At 42.5% G+C, this 16,994-nt stretch overlaps 1 protein-coding gene across 4 annotated transcripts; it reads right to left on the bottom strand.

The window, feature by feature from the left end:
- Positions 1-3,857: 3,857 nt before the first annotated feature.
- Positions 3,858-16,345, bottom strand: pisd (phosphatidylserine decarboxylase). 4 transcript variants are annotated; one of them, XM_080874660.1, is made up of 10 exons: positions 16,071-16,345; positions 15,857-15,962; positions 15,488-15,522; positions 15,245-15,381; positions 9,560-9,694; positions 9,368-9,469; positions 6,363-6,486; positions 4,868-5,017; positions 4,629-4,789; positions 3,858-4,467 (listed from the first exon to the last, which is right to left on the bottom strand). In XM_080874660.1, the coding sequence occupies exons 1-10, from the start codon at positions 16,186-16,188 to the stop codon at positions 4,228-4,230; spliced, it is 1,308 nt and encodes a 435-aa protein (XP_080730786.1). In that variant the 5' UTR covers positions 16,189-16,345; the 3' UTR covers positions 3,858-4,227. The 4 variants fall into 4 exon arrangements, with proteins under 4 accessions (XP_080730786.1, XP_080730787.1, XP_080730789.1 ...); XM_080874661.1 differs by having other exon boundaries at positions 16,122-16,345; XM_080874663.1 differs by lacking the exons at positions 15,857-15,962; positions 16,071-16,345 and adding an exon at positions 10,140-10,284 and having other exon boundaries at positions 15,488-15,528.
- Positions 16,346-16,994: the final 649 nt, after the last annotated feature.

Raw genomic sequence — 16,994 nt, 5'->3', positions numbered from 1 at the left:
TACACTTGCAGTTTGGACACACCTTCTCATTTAATGTTTTTTCTTTATTTTCACAACTATTTACATTGTAGATTCTAACTGAAGGCATTCAGTGAGATGTGCCTGAGGTGTGTTTGTGTTCATCGTCGTGTTGAAAAATAAATGATGGTATAACTAAAGGCAAACTGGATGGTATGTCGCTGCAGGATTCTGCTGTAGCCATGCTGGTTCAATGTGCCTTCAATTTTGAATAAATCCACCAACATTGTCACCAGCAAAGCACCATCACACCTTCTCCATGCTTCATTGTGGGAACCGTGCATGTAGAGCGCATCCATTCAGCTTTGCTGTGTCGCACAAAGACACAGTGGATGGAACCAAAGATCTCAAATTTGGACTCATCAGATCAAAGCACAGATTTCCACTGGTCTAATGTCCTTTCTTTGTGTTTCTTGACCCAAACAAATCTCTTCTGCTTGTTGCTTTTCCTTAGTAGTGGTTCCTGCAGTCTCCTCTGAACAGTTGATGTAGAGATGAGTCTGCTACTGGAACTCTGTGTGGCATTTATCTGGATTTATCTGGGCTCTTATCTGAGGTGCTGTTAACTTGTGATTTCTGAGGCCAGTGACTCAGAGGAATTTATCCTCAGCAGCAGGGGTGACTCTTGGTCTTCCTTTCCCTGGGGCGGTCCTCATATGAGCCAGTTTCATTATACAGCTTAATGGTTTTTGCGACTGCACTTGGGGACACATTCAAAGATTTAGCAATTTTCCAGACTGACTGACCTTCAGTTCTTAAAGTAATGATGGACTGCCATTTCTCTTTACTTTGCTGATTAGTTCTTGTTATAATATGATTTCTAACAGTTGTTAAATAAGCCTGTCAGCTGTGTAGCAACCTCACTTCTGCACAACAATGGGGTAATGGGGTTGGGACAAGAAGGCACAGATGAACCCTGACAAGACACCTGTGTCATGAAAACCATTTCAGGTGACTCCATCATGAAGCTCATTGAGAGAAGGCCAAGGGTTTGCAGTGCTGTCAACAAAGCAGGGGGTGGCTACTTTCACGAATCTAAAATATAAAACATATTTAGAGTTATTTATCAATGTTTTCTTTGCTACATAATTCCATATATCTTCAGATATTAGATTTTTTCAGTTTGTATCTATAATGTAGAAAGTAGTAAAATAAAGAAAAAGCATTGAATGAGAAGGTGTGTCCAAACTTTTGAACAGTAGTGTATATTCTGATCGTACAGGAAAGTGTGCTATTGAACATCTCCTACAAAGTGATGAAAGTGCACGACAGCTGTACACCAACATATCTTTTATTAATAAAGTGTTTTTTTTCTCAGACACCTGCTTGTGTTTAAATGGAGCAACTAATACACCATCCATGTTTTTGTCAAGCATGGTGTGAACCAAATCAGTAAAAATGCAGGATGATAGAGCAAAGCATTAAAGAAAGAAAGAAAGAAAGAAAGAAAGAAAGAAAGAAAGAAAGAAAGAAAGAAAGAAAAAGAAATTGATGAGGCATGAAAGAAGCTGATGTGAATGGCCGATATTGAACAGAGGGAACAGCCAATATTGAACCACAACTGTCAACCACCTACAACAGTTTTGAGATCCCTTCCCAAGCGCTTCAACACCCACACGCAACTTGTGTCAGCTGACTTTCAGGTCACATGACACATGATAAGAGAACCAGAGAAACCTGGCCTGGACGAGAAAGTCTGACTCATCAGTTGGGTAATCGGTTTACTCCCTCCATCGGGATGGCCAAATGTGACTATTTTTTGACCTTAACCACTGATGACCGGAGATTTTGGCAAACTATAAAGTCTCTGCCAGCTCTCATTCCTCTGAGCTACCTCCTCACTTCATTATTGACTCCACTCCTGTGTCAGACAAAACTGAAATGTTCAATTGTTTTAACAAAAACTTTGTTGCTTCTTGTTCTTTGTTTAGCACAGTATCGGATGGGAAAATTCTTGCATACAACTTTTCTAGCAGTGCCCTGATAACTAATACTTTTTCCTTTAAACCTTTTATGGGAGAAGAAGCATGCAAGGCTTTGAAGAACCTCAACACTAAAAAGTCAACCTGTCCGGACAGTCTGTCTCCTTTCTTCTTGGGCCTGGCTGCAAGTATCATAGCTAAGTCAGATTTTTATTTTTTTAATTTTCCATACAACAGAATACATTACTGGAGATGTGGAATTGCGCCTTCGTACTCCCGCTACTGAAAAGTAATGATTCTTCAATGGTCAATAATTACAGACCAATTTTTAAACTCTGTGTCTCAGCTGAGGTTCTTGAAAGGCTGGTATATAATCAGCTTAAGAGTTACCTGGATGAAAATACTACATCTTCTTCCCAGTCTGGTTTTAGGATATTGCACAGTAATGTAACTGCTTCCTTAATTCTTATTGGCTGATGATTCTTATCAGCATCATGGCTGACCTGCATCACCCCATCATCCGGAAGTGGACTCTGAACTATCAGGAGCAGGTCGGCGAGATTGTCCAATAGCGTTCCGGCTCCTCCACACTGGACTCTCTTCTCCACACACTTCTTGGACTACATAACACTTTGCATAACACTCTCCTCTCACTTCCAATAGTTGCACTATTCGGTATTGCACTGTTTGACTCTGTGTATTGTATTTATTTATTCCTGTTTTCTACTTAAACTAAGAGTACAACACTATTGTACTTATCTTATTTCTGTATAGTTGTATATGTATATATATGTATATTCAAATTTTTTCAGATTTTTTACACTTTGCACCTTCGATCCAGGAGGACGATATTTTATCCCACTGTATGTTTGAGTGTATATTATTGGGTTGACAATAAAACTCAACTTGACTTGACTATTGTCCCATGGTTGATAGTGTCACTATGAGTACAAACCAAGCGGTGGTGCCAGCATCATGCTGTGGAAATGTTTTTCAGCAGCAGGAACTAGAAGACTAGTCAGGATGGAGGGAAAGATAAATACAGCGAGTCATCCCTGATGACAACCTGCTCCAGAGTTCTTTGCACCTTGGACTGGGGCAAAGCTTCATCTTCCAATTCAACAATGACAAAGTAAAGTAAAAGAAAATAAATGGAATCTGGTATGAAAATTGGTATTTAAAAAAGCTGTATATTTCTAAATTGACCAGTGCACTGTGATTTTTTTTAAACATATCTACCCCCACCCCCAAAAAACAAATAAAAAAGTGAACGTGACAAAATATTGGACAGTAATTCAGAGTCTAATAATAGACACAAAAGAAGTCTAATAATACAAAGTAAATAAAAGTTTGGGCAGCTGAGAAGTTGGTGGGAAGCTCAGGCCCTCGCTGTATTTTATAAATGTGTTAGCCTTTATATGTTAGCCTAAAACTCATCATCTCTCTTTATTTCTGTCTCTTAACATCAACATCACTCTGATATTACAGACACACCTTCCATTAATACCACACTGCTGCTGACTTCTGCCACTGATCAGGAATTAGGACCAACTGTGAACATGTTTTACCTGAGCTTAAGATAAGGTGCGACAAACGTTCCCAAAACATTTCTGCTGCCTTCATTTTTTTAACCTTTCAGATGAAAATAAAAATTGAGTAAATAAATTCTGTACATTTTTATTTAATAAAGATAAATTTTTAGTTTGACTTCGCCGCCACAGCTCGGCAGGCTCTCCGCTGACTGAAGGGACACCATCCAATTGCTGCCACACTCTCACACAACTCTGCCACTGCGACCACTGGAAGGTTAGAAAGAGGAATGTGCGTGCAGTCTATTTAAAAAGAAAAAAAACCTTTATTCATAATTAGATCTTTTACAAAAGCAGAGAAAATGGAGGAGGTGTCACATTTAAATCCCACAAAAAAAACAAAAAAAAAAACAAGATTAATGAGACAAATTAGTAATAATAACCCTTCAACCAATCACTGGCCTCCAATCAGATGTGAGCTAGCTGATGCTAACAAAAACCTGTGAGCAATAAAGTTTGAAACATTCAAACAGAAATGTGTTCAGCTGCTGGTCGAGTCTCTGAGTGAGAGGGACAGAGAGGGAGGGGTTTGGCATTTCCCGCTCACGGGCACAAGGCATTCTGGGAGTCTGCGTGCTTGTTGTGATAAGCATCTATTTCGAGTACTCCGCAGAGAAAAATACCCAGAATTCCTAAAACTCCTCTCTTAAAATCTGTCTCTGATCCGGCCCTGCCCCCTGAGCCTGTAAGTCATCCAATTACAGGCTGCCGAGGCCTTCTCCCACTCTGATTCGTTGGCCAGGCTGCAGGTTGAAGCTGAAGTCTTTGGGGGCCTCGAAAAGCAGAACGATGGTGGAGCCCAGGTTAAACTCCCCGACCGACTCTCCCTTCTGTAAGGCCACGCCCCCTTCACCAGCAAACTTCACCGTCTGGTCAGCAATGTAGCTGTGATCATGAAAGGAGCCTTTACTGTAACGAGGTGTGTTGGTCTGAAGCTCCTGAGCAATTAAAACAGGAAGTGTTAAAACCAACCATCAATCGATCAGTCAATCAGTTAATCAATATTTCACTATACAGAGTGAACGAGATAAGAAAGACCAACAAGAACTGATCAAAACAAAACGTTCAGAAAAACCACAGGAACACAAAGTAACGTCACCTGGTCAAAGTAAATTCTGATTGAACCGACGTTCGTGGCACCGACCGCCGTTAATGAGAAGAAGCCTTGCTGCCATTGGCCGGTGAGAACCACACGCTCGTTAAGGCAAAAGAGCTCTTTGATCCAACGAGCAACGCCTGGGTTCACCGACATTAACGAGCCTAACGAGGAAGGACACACAGGCGGGTCAGGGTGGGGGCGCAAAGACCACATGGCTGCACAGGTGAACACACTCTCACCTGGAAAGTGACGCCGAAGCTCCACCCTCCAGTCTGTGGGCGAATGGAAGCAGTGGTAGTCACCTGGAGCCAGGTAAATGACAACGTGGAAAAGGTCGCTGTCGGGAGACGAGAGGAGGTCGTCCCTGAAGGAGGAGGACGACGAGGAGTCTGAGGACAAAGAGAAGCCGGGGTTAAACAGGTAAACAACAAACAAACCTCAAAGATGCCCTCAGGGATTCAACAGGTGTGACTGCAAAGTGTCAAACTGAAGTCAGGAGACGAGGAGTCACACGTACATTCAGGTGAAGTTCACAGAAAGTCGCTGTATCTTAGTTCTATCAAACCTGCTTAATATAAAACTCAGCAGGTTTTCAAACCTACAACACCTCAGGGGATTTTCACCTGCATGGTGAACAAATGTCATTTCCAAGAGAAATCATAAAAACTTTGAAGTCAGCTGGTCATTGTGGCAGGGTGTTCTTCCTTTTTTTCAGTGATGCCTGGACCTGGAGAGTTGTGTGGACGGGTGGGCCGAAGAAGTTCCCAGTTCCATTATTTTATTTATTATTATTTATTAATGATTCCTTATTTTTTCCACTAGTTTTTGAGCCTTTATAGGGTCCCACATGATCCCGCTTTTCATTTTATTAGACTTTGTGGAGGGGAAAATAAGTACTTTCATTTGCCATGTATTCCTTTCACATTTTCTATACAGGCGCTGTGGAGAGCATCCTCACACAGAACATGACATCGTGGTTTGGGAACAGCTGTGTGAAGGACCAAAAAGCTCTCCAGAGAGTGATCCGTACAGCAGAACGCTGCTGCAGGATTGCTCTCCCCCCGCTTCAGGACACCTACACCAGGAGATGCCGGACTAGAGCAGCGCAGATACTGAAGGACCCGTCCCATCCAGGCAACAAACTGTTCCAACTTCTGCAATCTGGTAGAAGGTTCCGCATCTTCCGGGCAAGGACAGAGAGACTCAAGAGGAGCTTCTATCCCCAAGCCATCCGTGCCCTAAACACACACACCCGCCCTCTCACATCATCTATAATTGACTGAGACAGGACTCTCTTCCAGACACTAAACCAAGGCACAATGTACATTTCAATTCCTTTAATTTTAAATATGTTTATATTGTCTATCCTGTAAAATAGTCAGATGTCTATTCATATTAATGTACAGAATTCACCTGCTTGCTGCTACTACTGCACATTCACCCAGTGTATATACTATATGTATATATATATATATATAATGTTCTTCCTCTACACCCCCCCCCCAATTTTTGCACATGTCGAGGAGCGTGTCAGGCTACATTTCACTGTGTGTTATACTTGTATAACATGTGACAAATAAAGAACCTTGAACCTTGAACACATTAATATATTTTGATGCAATGTTTTATTGGGTATATTACATGACATAAAATATATCTGACGTTAGCGTTACAAAACTACACTACGTGAGTTGTACATATGGTCACCGTTACATGGAGGCGGTCTGGTCTTACCTTTGCACCGCCTCTTCTGTGGTCCGAGGAAATGTTCCAGACTGTAGGTGACCCCCTTCACCTGCTCCACCTCTGAGTTCTTTACGCGACCAAAGTGGAGGATCCTTCCATCAGCCGGAGAGGTCTGGAAGAGGCCGGAGACCCCAAACAACCAGGTTAACCCCCAAGTTTAATTGCCTAGTTTAATGTTATCTCACAGGTTAACCCCTGGTCTAGCTCCAAGTTTAACTTCGTCTCCCAGTATCTTTCACATTAGCTTCAGTTAAACTGGGCGATAGAATTGATTTTATCTTCCATCACAAAATGTATTGATCTTTAATGATTCACAGAGTTTCACTAGTTGCACATGTTGTCATGTTACAGCTCTATTCCAAAATTAATTCAATTAATTTTTCACCTAAAAATTCTATACACAATAGCCCACATTGACAAAGGCAAATGTTTGCTGAAATTATTTTTATTATTAAAAAGTAAAAAACACAAATATAACAAGTATGAAGCAGCAACAGCATTTATTTATTAATTCAATTCACTTTTATTTATACAGCGCCAAATCACAACAAAGGTCATCTAAAGGCGCTCCATATTGTAAGTTAGACGCTACAATAATATAGAGATGGCACAATACTACTTTTTTATGTCTGATACCAATACCACAAATTTGGATATCTACCGATACCGATACGAATCCGTCTATTTTATAATAAATAAAACTTTTTGTTTTTAAATGTCTTGCTGCATTTTGCATACGTTCATACCAAAATTTAAAAACAAAAAACACTATTACACTTGTCTGCAAAAAATACACTGCACCCAAAAATATTTCAGTTTAGCAATACTGATCTTTTTAAATCAAAGTATTTAAAGTAACATTCAAATAGTAATTTAAAATGCAATTTTATGCAGATTTCAAAAACTCTTTGTTTCTGAAAAAAAGAAGTGCAATATCAGCACAAAATTATGTTTATACTCAACAACTTCAGGTTGTAGAATGGACCCTTTAAGCTTAACAATAAATAGACATCCAGAGTGGAAAGCAGTGCAAAAAAATGCAAACACGGCCTCTCACAACACTCATCTTTTATCAAGTCAGTGTAAGCTGTTTGTCTGACATTTAACCTGAGACTGAAATTTGTGCAAATTCTACAAAAAAACTTAAAACAAGTGTGGAAAAAAAAAAGTGTTTTTCATAGTTTTTTTTTCTCCGAACCACGAAACTGTTTAGCCATGTGTCGTCCCAAGGTAGGTATCTCTGACAGAATTAGTTTCCCCTGCATCACGCTGGGCTCTCCAAATCACAAACAAACAGTATCTCACATTCTTGATTTTTAGTTCACAAACACTTCTTATAATGACTCCTGAAACTTTGCACGTTTTAGCTCTTTATACAGTAAAGTTATAGGACAATAAAAATAATTATCAGGCAAAATGTCCTTCATTAGTTAAAATAATCCTGTCTGATACCACGTGAGAATAATAAATATATTATAACCCTCATACTAAATGGTAATCTAACAACACTCATTTTTCACTTTTTCACAAAACTAAAACATCACTACTTCCACGTCTAATTGTCTGTAATGAAGGTGGAGTAAACTAGATCCGCACTCCGTGCCCAGCGAATCCTCGCAACACAGGGGGAACAAATTTTGTCGGGGATACCTACCTTGGCACAACACCTGGTTTGGCAGCACGTAGCGAGGCTCTGAATGCTTTCAGTGTCAACTCCAGACCGCCAACAGGTCTCCCATTCTTCTTTGCAGAACCTCTCGAGCTCCATCAGGCTGGATGAGGAACATCAGCGCATAGAAATCTTCAGATTTCTCCAGAGATGTTTAATCGGGTTCAAGGCTGGTCTCTGTCTGGGCCTCTTGAGGACATTCACAGCATGGTCCTGCAGAAGCCTATCCTTTGTTATCTCAGCTGTGTGTTGAAGGTCGTTGTCCTGTTGGTGTTAGATGAAGATTTGCCCCCCCCCCCATCTTGCCCTCTACCCTGACTAGTCTCCCAGTTACTGCTGCAAAAGTACATCTCCACAGCATGATGCTGCCACCACCTTGCTTCTCTATAGGGATGGTACTGGTCAGGTGATGAGCGATGCCTGGTTTCCTCCAGACATGACACTTCACATTCAGGCCAACGAGTTCCATCTTTGTGTCATCAGATAATTTTGGTTCCATGGTCTGAAAGTCCTTCAGGTGCCTTTTGGCAAACTCCATGCAGGCTGTCATGTGCTTTTTACTGAGGAGTGGCTTCAGTCTGCCTGCTCTAGCATACAGGCCTGATTGGTGGAGTGCTGCAGAAATGGTTGTCCTTCTGGAACGTTCTTCTCTTTCCACAGAGCAATGCTCTCGGTCACCTCTGAGGCCCTTCTACCCTGATCGCTCAGATTGGCTCGGCGCCCAGTTCTAGGAAGAGCTTGGTTGGTGTCAAACTTCTTCCAATTACAGATGATGGAGGCCTGTGTGCTCATGGAGACCTTTCCTGTACCCTTCAGTAGATCTGTCTCCATGCAATCCTACAGACAGTTCCTTAGACTTCCTGGCTTGGATTGTGCTTTGACATGTACTCACAGTACTCAGCTATGGTACCTTATAGACAGGTGTGTGCCCTTCCAAATCATGTCCACTCTACTGAATTTACCACAGGTGGACTCCAGTCAAGCTGTAGAAACATGTGACCGATGATCGGTGGAAACACGAAGCACATGAATTCAATTTTGCGTCTCGTGGAAAAGGCTGTGAATACTTATGTATATGTTACATTTTTGTTTTGTTCTTTTATTTTTAATAAATTTGCAGTAATTTTAAGCCAACTGTTTTCACTTCATCATTCTGGGGTAATATATGTAAAATGAATTTCAGAATAGGGCTGTAACATGACAACATGCGCAACAACTGAAGCTCTCTTGATACTTTCCTGAGGCACGGCAACGTTATCTCTCAGTTTAACCATGTTTATCTCCCAGTTTAGACCCTGTCTAAGCAGGAGGAGGAGCAGGTTACCAGGCAGGAGGAGGCGCAGAGTGGTCGGACTGCAGGTTTAAGGCGTCGCCTGAAAAATTCTCCTAGATTTCTGTAATGATGTAAATCCTCCACTGCTGCCTCCTGGTGGACAAACAGAGGAACAAACAAACTTTATTTAATAGTAATAAAGAAAACAAAATGGCCAAATAAACAAACTGAGCATGTCCTGACCTGCATGTTCACGCCAAAGGTCCAGATATACAGGGAGTAGATGGGTTTCCGAAGCCAAGTGGGGAGCTCCACCCCATTCAGACGACCCCACGCCCGAGAGAGGAGTCGAGTAGGGAAGGAACGGTACAATGCCACCTGTAGGAGGAAACAGCAGCTACACCTTTGAATTTATTTACATGAGTGGATAAAATGACAAATGACGAGTCATTCTATAGACTGGAGTAAAAAGAGAGAAAGTAAAGGAGGAGTTTTGGGGGAGTCGTGGGTAAGAAGAGAATGGATAAATAGGGGTAGGGGACTAAAGTTTAGATGTCCAACAGTTTTTTAGGGTAATTGAATCCAATCGATGGGACAGATCAATAAGTTTGTTATCAGTGATCAATAAGGTGTTCTGTTTGTGTTTCTGCTTCTGATTGTTTCACGCTTTCATTTTCAAAATGCAGACTGGAAATGTTGCGTCACTGCATCAACTGGTCGATTGATCAGATATTGATCAGAGGAGACAGGAAAGGAGGTGAAGCAGGATGTACGAATATGGCTGCTGCCCGCCTTGCACTTCAACCAATCAGAGGCTTCTTACCCGGCAGGCCAGTGGCCGCAGAGTGCTCACAGACAGGATATAGCACAGGAAGGAGATTGGCCGGTGGCGCCATGCAGCAGGGCGACTCACGCCACCCTTGAGCGCGCTCAGACGGTGACGGAGAGCCAAACGAGGGACCTGAAGCCTGATTATAATAACGAGATTTAACGTGAACATGAATATTTTTCAAATACAAGAAAAAAAATAAACCAGAACAGCTGATGAGTCCAAGTCATGTAAACAGGCGGGTGTAGGCAGGTGAGGAGAAGGCGGGGCTTGTGCGTGGGGAGAGGCGGAGGAGGAGCAGACGCTAAAAGATAAGAACACTAAAAGAATTCTAACAGGGATGGAGACTGATGTCATGATGTCATTAACTCCCCCAAAATAAACTCTCAGCAGCTGGAGTGATGCCATTTATTTTTATATTCTTCAGCCAATAAGATTCAAGGTGCTCACCTGGATACATGAGTCTGACAGAGTGTGTGTGTGTGTGTGTGTGTGTGTGTGTGTGTGTGTGTGTGTGTGTGTGTGAGAAAGCGAGTGAGCGAATGTATGTGTGAGAGTTAGTGAATGAGCGAGTGTGTGAGAGAAAGTAAGCAATGAATGTGCGTGAGAGCGTTTAGGAAGGGGGGTTTCTACGGTGACTGCTTGCTTAGCAGGTCAGCTATTTTAGCTTTAGCCTAGCTTAGTGTGTTAGCCTCTTTCCATTTGATCCTGTGCTAACCTGCAAACCCAGTTAGATAACCACTGATGCTAATCCTGCTGCAACACACACACACAAATCCTCTTTAACACACACACACACACACACACACACACACACACACACACACACACACACACACACACACACACACACACACTTCTTTCACGCCTGAGACTCTTGAGAGTCCTGTTTTCAGAGGGTCAAAAGTATTTGGACATGTCAACAACATTTAAATGTAAGAACGGTTTGACTGCTGAAGAACCCACAGACTGCTGTGTCTCCTCCTTCAGCTGGCTTCTTCTCTCTGCCTTCAGTTTTAATTACTGAAACGCTGGCCTGAGATCAGCTCTTGGACTTTTCTCTCCCATCATTCTGGTTCAGCTTCATCTTGTTTGTCTGTCTAAAGATCATTTTTCAGATGTTTTAAAGTCAGATCTTCCTGAGTGAGGTTAGTAAGCGCCGCGTTTCCCTCCATGACGGCATCTCTTGATCACAGACCTTCTCCTCACAGAGACTTCTGATGTTGTGAAGCTGTTTTTCTGAACATGCAAATAATTTTGTCATCACCTTTAGTGCCCTCTCTGCTCTCTCAGGTCTGTTGCTGAGCTGATCAGTGATTCATTCTTTTTAACAGTGATCGAGTTTATTGATTGGGACACTGATAAAAAGTTTCTGCTCTGTGACTGCTATATTTTGGTGTTTCAGATCAATGATGGCCTCTCTCACCTGCACTAACGTCTCTTTGGGCCTCATATTTTGAACATGAAAACCATAAAAATTCAGAGATCACCTCTGCTTCGCGAGTCCTGGAATAACATCAACCGTCGGATTACTTCTGACCCTGTGAAGACGGTGGCCCGAGTATTACCTGCACTTCCTGATCTGTGGATCTGATTCGTTAAATTTTAAACTTTGAGCGGCATCCTCTGTCCCTTCCTGTTGTGCTTCTAAATGAAACTGTACTCACTGTTTGTGTAAATAAAGTTTTTCTCTACTTCCTCTCCCACCTGAATCGTGCTGTCGTTCTCCTCCTCACTCCTCGCCCTCCTCCATCTTTCTCGCTCTCTCCTTTGGGAGTTCGCCTCTGCCGCCTCACCTGCCGCAGCAGGGCACTCTCACCACGCCTCCTGTCACCACGGCGACCAGAGAAAAACCTCACCATGAACGAGCGTTGGGCGAAGACGCCGTCGCAGGAGAGCGAACCGGCCGACGACACATCAGGATGACGAAGAGTTAAAGAGGTGAGAGAGAAAGAGGAGTGTCCGTGGAGAGCAGACGGAGAAATGAGAGAGAGACGGAGGAACGCATAGAGGAGGAGGAGGAAGAGGAGGGCATAACGCTGAACAGCTCCTCCTCTGTTTATTAATAGCATGAAGGAGGAAGAAACTGTCAATCATTAATCACTGATCATCCATTCACACTGAATCTTAAATAAAAGCTTCATTTTTTATTCTCAGGGTTAAAATCATTTTTATTTTGGAAAACACTCATGCAGATTATAAACACTCAAAAATTAAAAGTTTGTTTTGTTATATTTCTCCTCCCTGTAATTTTTCCATGTTTGAGGAATTAAAACAGAAAAATGGTTAAAATACTTTTGTTGAGGATAAAATTTAAAATTAAAGATTAAAAAATTTTATTAAAAAAAGAAACAGCCATTGTTAAATTATTGATCAAATTGTGACAGTTTTTATTATTTTAAATGAGTGTTTGGAATGAAATTATTATTTAACTATTAAAACTATTATTTCAATTATTTTTTTTTGTTTTTAAATTACAAATCTGCACCAAAACAAATAAAATAACTGAAATAAATTTATATTTCAACACTTTATGAAGAGTTTATAAATAAAGCTCATCTTGTAACCGGAAGGTTACCGGTTCGATCCCCTGCTCTGTCTGTCTTGGTCTTTGTGTCCTTGGGCAAGACACTTCACCTACCACCTACCAATGGCGCGATATGGCAGCCTCGCTTCTGTCAGTCTGCCCCAGGGCAGCTGTGGCTACAACTGTAGCTTACCTCCACCAGTGTGTGAATGTGAGAGTGAATGAATAGTGGAATTGTAAAGCGCTTTGAGGGTCTAGAAAAGTGCTTTATAGATGCAATCCATTATTATTATTATTATTATTATTTTTATTTTTTTTTAATTTATTTTGTCAGTATTATTTAATTATTTTTATTCTCTGATAAAAAGTATTAAAATTATTGTGTTTTTCTTTTAAAAGCAGAAATGAAAAAAGCCTGATCATTAAACCTGCAAATAAAGACTTTTGTGCCAGTCACAGGCCAACCAATCAGAGCAAGACAACCGTGAGGAGAGGGGCGGGGCCTGCCTGAGTGACCGAGCTGTGTGACATAATATCACCTTTCACCCAGATAACCAACCAACCAGCTGACCTGCTGTGATGTCACCATATGTTGAGGTTTTGTTTTTTTTAAAGGTGAATGTGGCAGCTTCCAGGTGAGGCAGGTGTGACAGGTTAGTTCAGGGGTGTCGAACTACAGGCCTCAAGGGTCGGTGTCCTGCATGTTTTAGATATCACCCTGGGTCAACACACCTGAATCAAATGATTAGTTCATTACCAGGGATTTGGAGAACTTCAAGACAGGAGGTAATTTAGCCATTTAAATCAGCTGCAATGGATCAAGGACAACTAAAACCTGCAGGACACCGACCTTTGAGGCCTGAAGTTCGACACCTGTGGGTTAGCTGATCTTAACAGGAAGTGAGGTGTCCTGTTCTATCAGCCAATGGTTAGTTAAAGCACAAACTTATAGATCAACTGTCAATAATCAATAGCTCGTCTGCCTTCTGTCATCACAGAGTAACTTTTAAAGAAACTCAGCAGAATCGCATCATCATTACATCATCACCCTGAGCCTTCAAGCACACAGGTGAGGTGTTACTGACACGTGAGATCAAAACTAGTATTTCATTATTTCAACTCGGTAACTACAGTGATGAATAGGAGGCGGAGGGCATAATGTCAGCGGTTCAGAGGGGGAGGAGTCAGTCGAACAGGTGACAGTCCAGTTTAAGCTCAGAGTGGGAGGAGGAGGAAGGGTTTATGGGCTGTTTGTGTCCTCTGATAGATTCCCTGTAATAACTGATAACTGACTGTTGTGTAACGCTGACCGCCATCACACCACGTTTCATCTCACAGCAACCTTTGACCTATCCTCAGCTGCTGACACAGCTGGCCTTCTGACTGACACATTTCAGTGTTTAATCGTTTCTGTCACGGCTCCACAAACCCCCTGCATCTCTTTCAAAATAAAAGCATGAATTCTTACTGAGCCACTGTAAGTCCTCCTGTCGTCAGTGAGAGCCCACGAGCCCATGGCACCAACGCCAGCGGCTGCAAAACACTTCCAGAGGCCTCAGAGCATCAAAACCTTCACAAGCACCGCTGATGATGTGATCACCACTATGCTGTAATCCTCCGGATATGATTTTAAACAGAGAGACAATCTAAACACAGTCTCACACACACAGACACTGTAGTTACAACGTAAGGTTTTTTAAGAGCTTTAAAATGACTAGTGGCAATAAAAACTGAGAGAGAGTATAAGAATGTGTAAGAATGAGTCCATTTACAGGTTCACTCTGATTCACCGTAGGGGAAATTTGGGGCTCAGTTTTGACCTGAGGACTCTGCCATGCAGACCAGGAGAGCAGGAAATCAAACCATGGACCCACAGCGCCCCCCTCAGGCCCATGAATCTATACGTTTGTGTTTAAAATCACGTAAATAATCAAAAAACTAATTTTATCTTCTTCAGTTACTGTAAAAATAAAAGGATTCTTTCTTCTGTAAACATAATCAATGAACCGACGCTCTGACTGTAAATAAAGTTTGGAACAAACCGAAGGCCCGAGGAACTGCTTCCTGTACATTTGGTTTGTTTCCTGTTCAAGATTTTCATTTTTCTGTGAATTTAAATTTTTTTTAAAAAGTGTTTCAATCATCGAGGAGCTCAATCAATATGAGCCCAATGCTTCCTGTCGCCGCTGTCACAGAAATGTTTAAATATCTGTGGAGTTGTTGTTTAAACGTTGCGCGAGTAGGTCGTCCTTAAGTGTTTCTGAGTTTTTTCTTTGAAATGAGGCGAACAGATTTTATTGAGTCGATTTATTTGGGGAGAAACTCAAAAAATTTCAAGCGTTTTGTTTCTGATGACCAGAATCAGCATCTTCCACCTGACAGCCGAACGTCTGGATTTTACTTCGCAGAGACAATTTTTCCCATGCTGCCACCGACCAATCACAGAAATGAGAGCTACAAACACGTCGCAGGTAAACAAAAGGCACTGACGCCGCGTTCATTGTGAGTCCGACTGCACGTGCTCAGTGTTACAAGGCAAGTGAGGAGACATCAGAGAAAGTTTTCACTTTACCTGTGTGGGTGTAGCCACAGGGGGCGGGGCTCCATCCTCCCCGTGGCCCCACTTCTGGTACTGCTTGTAACCAAGGTAACCACCACCAGTCACCAATAGGAAGGGCAGGGACCGGGGGCCTGGCAGAAGACCACGTCCTGAAGAGACAACGAGAGCCGATTGGACTACAGAGATTACATCATCCACAAACAAACAACAGCTGAAGAGCTCTGTCTTCTCCAGTTTTGGGGTGGGGGGGCTCACCTGTGCTGAAGCGTCTGCAGCTCTGAGAGAAAACTCTGAAAAACAGGAAGGACACTCAAACTGATCAATCAGATCACATCAGTGATCAATACATGAGACGTTCAGCGTCAGAGAGCACAGGTATCGCCCCTAGTGGACACCTGACACGTTCAGTGGCTTTAAATGAACGAGACACTTAAAATTCTGGTCTCTCTGAGTTTCAGAAAACAAAGATGCTAAATGGTTAATGACTCATTATCGAAAGCGACACTGAAAAGCTTAAAAAGAATGTATGTGTGTGAAGGTTCTCGGACATCCAGGTCATCGTAGTCCAAAAAGCTTCTTCGGCTCTTCCTTTATAAACAGGTGAGATGAAGAACAGATAAATACCTGCCGCTGCTCCATACCCTCCGAAAGGCCGCCGCCATCTTGTGTTTCCGGACGTGACGTATGACGTCGTGCGTAAGAGCACTACTGGAACGAAGCCCCGCTCCCCCTTTGTCCCACGTGAGGAAACACAAGTATTTCGGTTTATTCTTGATTAAAAAGCTTAAACGATCATAGACGATTTATTGATTTTAAGATGTAATTATTGTTCAATTACGTAACATCCTGATAGCCAAACATGCTCCCACTCTGGACCACACTACTTCACCTAAAGAGCAAACGGGTCTCCCGATCACCTGGGACAGCTGGGACAGATATGTCAGCGGGCTCTTCATCCACTACAGCTCCGCCTTCAAAACGCCCCCCTCTCCACCTGCTCGTACTCACCGACCGCCCACAGAAGGTCAAACTGAGCCCACAGCTCCACACCTGCTCACTCTAGCAGCACCACAGTGGATTCAGATTGACACTGCTGCGGTTCATCCATAGACAGGAAGTAAGCCAGAAACCTCTGAGGGGCTTTAATGTGAAGACAATCGGCGGATCAGTCACGTTAACCCTCAGCTTGCTGGTGTCTTATCGAAGTGACATGGTGTGAGTCACGTGGTGTGATGGTGTAGTTTATTATTGGTGTGAAATCAGTGAAAATCTTAACTAGCAACCAGCCAACAACATAATCAGTGTAAACAGACTGAGGATTATTGATTATCTGGTTATTATTTGGTGTGAGACCTTGAGAGTTTATGAAAACTGTCAATTTTAATTACTTTTTGTGAAAATCTGAGTAGATACAAAGAAGGAAACAGTGGTATCAAACATACGGCCTGGGTACCAGGATCGGCCAGCAGGATGTGAACTTCGTAGAGCAGGTCAGAAGCCGCGAAGACCTTCTCCCTCTCTGGCTGCGGCCCATCACATCAGTCGTCTGTCAAGCCTCAGATTGATGACACAAAGATTAATCTTCAGTCTGCGTGTTTGTGGACAGCTGTGTTCCTAGGGATCCTGCAGGGGCGCTTCAGGATTACGCTGTCTCTGAGCTGCACTCAGAGCTGCCGAGCGACTCCAATCATGACTCTTATGGACAGAAGCCTGGAGTGGAGGAGGATGGAGGTTTGATGATGTTGTGGTCTCTGAGGTAGTT

Source organism: Rhamphochromis sp. 'chilingali' (genome assembly GCF_963969265.1).
Source record: "Rhamphochromis sp. 'chilingali' genome assembly, chromosome: 2".
Lineage (NCBI taxonomy): Eukaryota > Metazoa > Chordata > Actinopteri > Cichliformes > Cichlidae > Rhamphochromis > Rhamphochromis sp. 'chilingali'.
This window is presented reverse-complemented; position numbering and strand designations above follow the sequence as displayed.

Excerpts from the sequence above, each read along its gene's own strand:
- pisd (XM_080874660.1), bottom strand. The coding sequence starts at position 16,188 with ATGAAGAGCCCGCTGACATATCTGTCCCAGCTGTCCCAGGTGATCGGG. Across the intron at positions 15,963-16,070 it reads TTTGGCTATCAGGATGTTAC|GGGGAGCGGGGCTTCGTTCC; the intron begins GTAATTGAACAA and ends CGTGGGACAAAG. Across the intron at positions 15,523-15,856 it reads AGGGTATGGAGCAGCGGCAG|AGTTTTCTCTCAGAGCTGCA; the intron begins GTATTTATCTGT and ends CCTGTTTTTCAG.